Genomic DNA, 7,368 nt, shown 5'->3' with positions numbered 1-7,368 from the left:
CAGAAATTTTAGCTCAGACTTTGGCCACGTTTAATAAAAGAAGTCATTTTAAAAGCATATTTATGATAGCAAGTAAACAAGATCATAAAGACTAACGGATGGTGTTTTTTTTTCAGGAGCACCACATCTAGATACTTGTGTACCCTCAAACAATGCAAACTGCCACTAAATTTGTTTTTATTCAGCAGGCTGAATTTGCTTAATACAGTGAAATATAAACAAGAAAGCTCTACTGAGCATGCTCAGCACGAGGATGTCAGATTGAGGACTACATGTTCAGAAGCTGCTGTACATCACAAAGTGTCATGAAGAAGAAATCACTGTAGATGCAGAAGATTAAAGTTTTATTTCAACAGTTCTTTGAGCAACTGAATATTTCTCCAGATATGTAATCCACAATAGCAGATCGTCATGCTTCGCTGAGCCACGTCCCCAAAATCCCACCTGTACCATCAACAGGGTCAAGACAAAGGATCAGGAAAAAAACCCCCAAACAATGCAATATGTCTCTAAATAACAGCTACACAAGCTAAGAAAATTTTATCAAAAAAATACTAATTTTAAAAAGTTACATCAGCAATGAATGTGGCTAAATCTGAAATAAAACTAGACCTATCGCAGACTCTAAACAACAACAAAACCCCCCAACAGATTAATGAATCATTCAGGGCAGTGTCTGATTTGAAGGGCCAAACAAATAACGTTTGCAAAATCCACAAAAATTTTACACAGCAAACTCAGTCCTGCAGAACTGCAACGAGTCACTTTTCAGCTCAGTAACAGGAGCCAGAGACTCAGAAATGGAAGAAACCATCATTTTATAAACCAGTTCACTTTGACCCATTTCTGCCTGATTATAAAGTCTTCCACAAATTTTAGAAGTTTATGGAGAAGTTATTTAGTAACTGATTATTGAATATTGAACCTCATTTATCACTTCATACCACCTGTAAGTTACTGGTATTTGACTTGCAATCAAATTAATTTTCATCAGTCTATGGAAATTACTTATACAGAAAGGCTGATAACAGAAAAGCTTCTGCCACTGACTTCTTCTTTGGAAAACTGCTGTAGCCCCAACAGTGTCTGAGTTTCTGTGTTCATGATCTGTAAGTCACTGAGATGATTTAATAAGTAAAATCCTTCAAATTTCACTTCAAATCAAATTGGTTTCTTCCAGTGGTTGATGGATAACAGGTGGGACCTGACAGAAGTATTCACTATGTAAACTTGTTTAAACATGTCCATGCAGATTGCTGATGGATTCCCATCAATGTCTTCTGCCTTCATGTCTGGACTATCATAAATGTCGAAGTCCTTCAACTCTACAGCTAATGTGAGTACCAAAAATCAGAAAAACAGCAGATGATGATGCAATTTTTCTAATATTACTGTAATTGCAATTTTTTTTCAGCCTCCAGCAGTAGATGAAGGTTTGGTGTCCTGAAGGATCTTTCACAGAGCTCAACTGCAGCCTTCTTTTGATTGGTTGGTTTAAACCACACCTCCATCCATCTGTGTTAAAGCTGCGTGATGAGAGTGATTTAACACTTGAGGAGCTGCCTTTGTTATGAGTTTCAGGTTTCTTTAAGACTTTGGATCAGTGCTGCTGAAGCTCAGTGGAAGTAGTACGAACAGCAGTGTTAACATGCCATATACGTTTAAATCTGACACGATCCACGATGAAATCCCTTCTCTTCTAAAAAAATACCTGTAATAAAAATGGTAAAAATATCTAAAGAGGTATCTCCAGCCGGTCTCACTGTGGATGGCCAATAGCAGGAGTCTGTGCAGCAGACCAACATGTAAAGATGGCCTAGGGTCTTTGAGCCAGCCGGCTCTTCCCTTCTTCCTGCTCCATCAGCTTGAAGTGAGTGTAGGACAGGATACCTGCCAGAGTACAGAGGATCCCCAACGCCTGAGTGAGAGACGGGAGGAGAGTAGAAGGTTTGGAAACTGAAAACTGCCTGGTTTGACTCATCAGAGCAGCACAGGAAGACTCACCTGGTTGAGTGAGAGTGGGTCATGGAAGAGCAGGTATCCACCAACCAGTGTGATGCAGAATTTAAAATGACCAAACATGTTATAGCTGTGAACTAGAATCAGGATAACAACATTTATGAATGTCATCTGAAATATTTGTACCAGAAGGACCTTGAGGCAAACCCCTCAGCACTATTCTGAAAAGACCACAACTCTTCCAGAAGTCTCTGAAGACCTCTTCAAGATGTTTAATTGCAATTTGCTTTTTTTTTTTTTTACCACTTATCTGGGTCAGAGGTGTAAGGAACGCAATCAATGGAGAAATGTACAGGCCTTTCTCTCTTTTGTGACTTTCTGGAAGGATAACATGTTCAACATGCCTTAAAAACACTAGTTAGATGCCTGAACTACATCAACTGCCTACTTTTGATTTAGATGAGCATTAGGTTAGACAGCTCCTCACAAAATACCAATAAAACCAGAAACCTAAAACCGCCTTAAAAAATTCTTAAAAAAAAAAAAAAAGTTCCAAAAACCTGGGTGAGTCCTCAAAACCTAAGAAAAACAGCGAAATGATCAAGAAGACACAAAACCTTTAATATAAAAGTTCTCAACCCTTAAAGAGGTGTTTGGTTTGGAGTTCTTGAATCCCTAAAAAGCTCCTCACAAAGACTTCAAGACGCTGAAACACGAAAACTGACTCAAGGAGGTTTTAAATCTTTCCAAGACATAAACAGGTTCACTGTAAAGAACTTCTTAAACACCATTTTAAGAAGTTCTGCAACCCTTTCAATAAGACTAGAAAGTTTGATACATATGTAGCTCCCAAAGCTGCCAGAGAAAACCAATGTCTCCCCTGAAGGAGATCAGGAACACAAGAAGTCCAAAGAAAGCCTCATATTTGCACAAATTACTTCAGTTTACTTATTTATTAAAGTAAACTCCAACGAGATCCACGACAAACTGAAGCAACCACTGACAAACTGAAGCAACCACTGACATTACAAGACCTCTTCTGGCCCACAAGTGTTTGAGGATACGTAACAGGTGAGGTGTTTCCAATGATCCAGTAGATGGATAGGTTGACCAGGAAAGCCACCACGCCCGAGAACAGCACAGTCATCTAGAAGGAAGAAGAAAGCAGCCAGAAGAAAAGGAAAACACTGTTACCAGCTGCTCCAAATCTCAAACTAAGACTTGGAACATGAGTCAATGTATTAAATTAAACACTTCTATCTATTAATACATATAGCAGTATTTAATAACCAACTGACCAATGTGACTATCAGCAGAACAGACAGGCAGAATAAATGCCCCGCTTTTAATGTCTTTGATAAAATGTGGCAGACTATTACTTGGAAAGTCCCAGACATTAGATCCAATTGCAGATCATGTAGCTGCAGTTGTGTGCGTCTTTTTAAATGGTGTGTTAGTGTGTGTGTCATGTTGAGTCTGACCAGAGCAGGCAAAGACCAGGGTCCAAATATTCCTCCGGATCCAGTCAGCGGCTCAAACAGTGGAACGATGCAGAGCAGGAAGGCTGACGATAGAGGAGCCTAAAAGGACAGTCTGTGCAGTAAAAATCTACAGCCATTGCATTATAACAAGTATAAAATATAAATAACATCCTACTATTACTCCAAAGCTCTCAGCTAATCTGTCTCTGACCTGTAATGTGTCTTTAAGACACATTGCTTAATAGACACTGAAGCTGATTAACGTTTGATTTTACTGCTCTAGTCTACACTGTGTTGGTGAGGTGACAATCGTCAAACAATCTTTTAATTAATACATTTTAAATAATTAATTTTAAAGTTGTCTTTTTTTTTTAAACAAAAACCTTGAAAACTATGTTAAATACGTGGTACTAAAGATCTAGTGGACAAAGTACTTTTTAATTCCAAGTCCAATTCCAATACCATCATTTGGAACTGAATGGTACAAACAAGCTCTAAACCAAACATCAGCAGATCTAGAGGCAATTTGCAAGTCATTATGAAGAAGCCCTATATGACGGTAACAGGTCCTGAATAATTTATATCAGCAAGTTACAGGACGAGCCATAGGCCAACGTCAAAGCCCCAAATCATCTGAAAGTATCAAAAAGTACCAACATAACTCTAGATGACAACTCGTAACAAGTCCCACATAATTCTGTACCAGCGGGTCCAAGAAAATATCATGAATCCAAATCAAGACACAATTGAGCAACCTGCAAATCAAAAATGAAAATTTTAAGTCTCTAAGAATCCCAAGAAAAGAATAACAAGTCCCAATTCCAGTTTTAATGTAAGGCCAAACATTCCTAGAAATATACTTATTAAAACCTAGGAAATAATCCAAATGAAATGAATAATAGTACAAAAATTAAGCCCAGGGTCTAAAGTCCCTATCCAGTTTGCTGTCCAAAATCAAAAGCCCAGTTGTTCATCAACAAGTCCTGTAATAAATCATTAGCATTACAAGTTTCAAGAAAAGGGAAACAAGTCCAAAATAAAATATTAGCAAGTAAACAAATATTAAAGATCTAATTTCCAACTCCAGTTCCAAAAAAATGCAAAGAAGTCCTGGGACTAAATCTGAAAGTCTTAGGCCAAATCCCAAATGAAAGGGAACAAAGTCCAAAGCCTTGCATCTTCAGTCTGGTTCCAAGTCGAGACAAGCCAGCGAGTCTCCAATTATGACCCTAAACTAAAGCTACAAACCTCAGGCCCCAATAAAAGGAAATAAATCTAAAATCAAGTCTCTGGTCAAAATAAATAAATAAAATCAACAAGTACAAAAGTCTTGTTGCAAATTCCAAAATAGAGTTCCAAATCAATTCTAACATCTTATAAAATCCACAGACAAAACAATAATAAATAATGACCAACAACTCAAGGCAAGCAAAGTAAGCAGTCCAGTTCTACCCCCATCGCATAATAAGCAGTATTACATAGGAAAACTGATTAGATTATCTAACTCTAGATACTGAGTATTCAGTGATCTCTTACTTGGTTTGAGGCTGGGTCTCACCTGATAGTATAAAAGCTGCATGGAGTTCACCTGGAGCTCATGTTGCTTTGCCCCCACCCACTGAGAGAGAAATGTGGAGAACAGTTAATTACTTTACTTCAGTCTCTGTGGAGTGTTTTGTCAGCATATACATTTACTCACCACTTGGTAAAGTGACGTCACCAGAACTCCAAGAGACGCGAACACAATCCCCAGCAAGTTGAACCGCACATCATAGTACGAGTTCAGTATCACTCCTAATGTTATGGGTACCTGAGGAGAGGGGAACAGATTGTGCTGACATTGTTTTTCACTTACCCCAAAGTGACCCAAACCCCAGTATCCTGTAAGAATCATTCAGATTGGCATGTTTCTACAGCTCTAACAAGCAGATGGGACTTTGCTAACCAGTGTAAGTTTAATCTTGGTGGAGAAGGTCTTCTTGTAGTAGGTGGTCTGGATGAGGATGATGACGGGAGTGGTCATTGCTTTAGCCAACTGGTACGTTCCTATCGAATTGTTCTGTAGGGAAAGGTTGGTAAATACCACGAACCCGCAGAAGCTCAGAGCCAGCCACACGATCCTGCGAATCGGAAGGCTTTTTGGAGCAAAAACATCCATTTTCTGGCAGAAGTAGAGTCCCAGCCAGGTGACCACAAAGTGAACGAGGGTCAGGGTCATGTTGGGGAAGCCATAGTGTACGTAGATCCATTTGTTGATGAAGACGATACAGATGGAGGAGAATAGATTGACCAGCAGGCCAGCAACAATGCTCCTGTTGGCTAAAAAGCTGGCAGCCATGATCTGGGAGGCCTCAGAGTTAAAGTTACTCAGACGGAGCTTTGTTGAACTTAGCTGAGCTGCTCACACTGGCCAAAGAGAGATACGAGTGTTAGAAAGTCTAAAACTAAAAAAAAAACAGTCAAGACGCTCATGGTACAATACAAGCTACAAACAAGATAAGTGTTTTTCTATTTTGAGAATCCAACAACTACAATAAAAAAAATCATTAAAAGGTTTAACAAAAGCACTGAATTAACTATATGAAGGTAAATATATTATCATATTTATACATAGACCTCAATTTTTGAGTCTCAGACGTAATTGAGCAAACTAACTTAAATATAGGGATTATTTTTGGTACTTGGATGAAAGTCAGTGATCACCAAATGCTGCATTTACTACTTTGAGATGCTCCGCCATGCCTTTACTTCAGCTCCTGTCAGCTGCTGCTTGTTTTATTGAGTCTTCAGTCACAGAAAGGCTGTTTTATTGGTTTGAGATCAGGTGACTGACTTGTCCAATGAAGAATATCACATTATTATTATTATTATTTTAGTTTACTTTTGCAGCCTTCTTTAGGTCATTATGAATTTCCACTTTGAAGCTATCTGATCAGTTTTGTGTCATTTGTCTGATTGTGAGGAGCGAGTACAACCCTTTACACTTTGCAATCCATCCTCATGTTTCTGTAAGCAATCACTTCAATAATAAGCATTAATAGTAACCAGTATTTGCACCTTGTTGTAAATCATCTCCATTTCCATTCATGAAGTCATCCCTTAGTTATAGACTTTGACTGTGATACACTTGCCCAAGTCTTTTACTTGGTTAGATGTCATAAAGTTGTTTTTATTATCTGTAGTGGCCTTTTGGGCCTTTGGGTGCTGCTGAGCAGTGCGTTTACTTGGTGACTTATGAAGTTTCTGCTCTCTATCATAGATTTATTTGTGTTTTTAGGGTAATAATGGCTAAGCCACGTTAGGCGTCCCAGTGAACAAATAGTTATGGACCTAACTGAATATTAGAGATTAATATAGGTGTTTTTACTCCAATACACTGAAAGCACACAAAAGAAAGTTCCTTAAATTGTAATCCAGTGTCGTAAATAGCATAATAATCGTTAAGCCCTCTCCAAGCCTTCAGACTACCGGAGGGAACATTTTGCCGTTTGTAATGGTTAACGGTTAAAATAACGGAGTTCTGCCTGATGCTCGGTCTTACTTTATGTTTTACTTAAAACCATTAGGTGGAAACCGGTAGAGCTACTCAAGTTCACAGCTCCACTCACATCTAAAACGATACGTAGTATATATATTAAAAAAAAAAAAAAGACTTATCCGCTTCTCTGTCTGTCTGCCAGGCACTGAATAAAGTTTACCTCGGGTCATCTTTCCATTTGCCTCCCTGCTTCTCCTCCGTCTCGCCTTGCTGCCGCCAAACAAACCCCGGAGAGGTACCGGTCTTCCCCGGCGTTCGAAGCTCCTCTCCCGGCCTCTGCAGTGCCCAAATCCCCGCTGCTGTGCCGGAGGAATGTCTTCCCTGCTCTTCCGCAGATCGTAACACAGCCGTGACTTCTAGCAGCAGGAGAAGAAAAAAAACACCCAGTGA

The 7,368-nt window shown here is 39.1% G+C and overlaps 1 protein-coding gene across 1 annotated transcript; it reads right to left on the bottom strand.

The window, feature by feature from the left end:
- Positions 1 to 321: 321 nt before the first annotated feature.
- On the bottom strand, positions 322 to 7,368 carry slc35e3 (solute carrier family 35 member E3). Its single transcript, XM_026146146.1, has 8 exons — positions 7,139 to 7,368; positions 5,386 to 5,846; positions 5,140 to 5,250; positions 4,999 to 5,058; positions 3,441 to 3,539; positions 3,024 to 3,106; positions 2,005 to 2,089; positions 322 to 1,918 (listed from the first exon to the last, which is right to left on the bottom strand). The coding sequence occupies exons 2-8, from the start codon at positions 5,776 to 5,778 to the stop codon at positions 1,817 to 1,819; spliced, it is 933 nt and encodes a 310-aa protein (XP_026001931.1). The 5' UTR covers positions 5,779 to 5,846; positions 7,139 to 7,368; the 3' UTR covers positions 322 to 1,816.

Source organism: Astatotilapia calliptera, chromosome 17, assembly GCF_900246225.1.
Source record: "Astatotilapia calliptera chromosome 17, fAstCal1.2, whole genome shotgun sequence".
In the NCBI taxonomy this organism is placed as follows: Eukaryota; Metazoa; Chordata; class Actinopteri; order Cichliformes; family Cichlidae; genus Astatotilapia; species Astatotilapia calliptera.
The sequence above is the reverse complement of the archived record's forward strand: the minus strand, read 5'-3'. Positions and strand labels throughout refer to the sequence as shown.

Excerpts from the sequence above, each read along its gene's own strand:
- slc35e3 (XM_026146146.1), bottom strand. The coding sequence starts at position 5,778 with ATGGCTGCCAGCTTTTTAGCCAACAGGAGCATTGTTGCTGGCCTGCTG. Across the intron at positions 3,540-4,998 it reads TGCAGCTTTTATACTATCAG|GCTCCTCTATCGTCAGCCTT; the intron begins GTGAGACCCAGC and ends CTGTCCTTTTAG. Across the intron at positions 2,090-3,023 it reads GGAAACACCTCACCTGTTAC|CTATAACATGTTTGGTCATT; the intron begins GTATCCTCAAAC and ends TCTAGTTCACAG.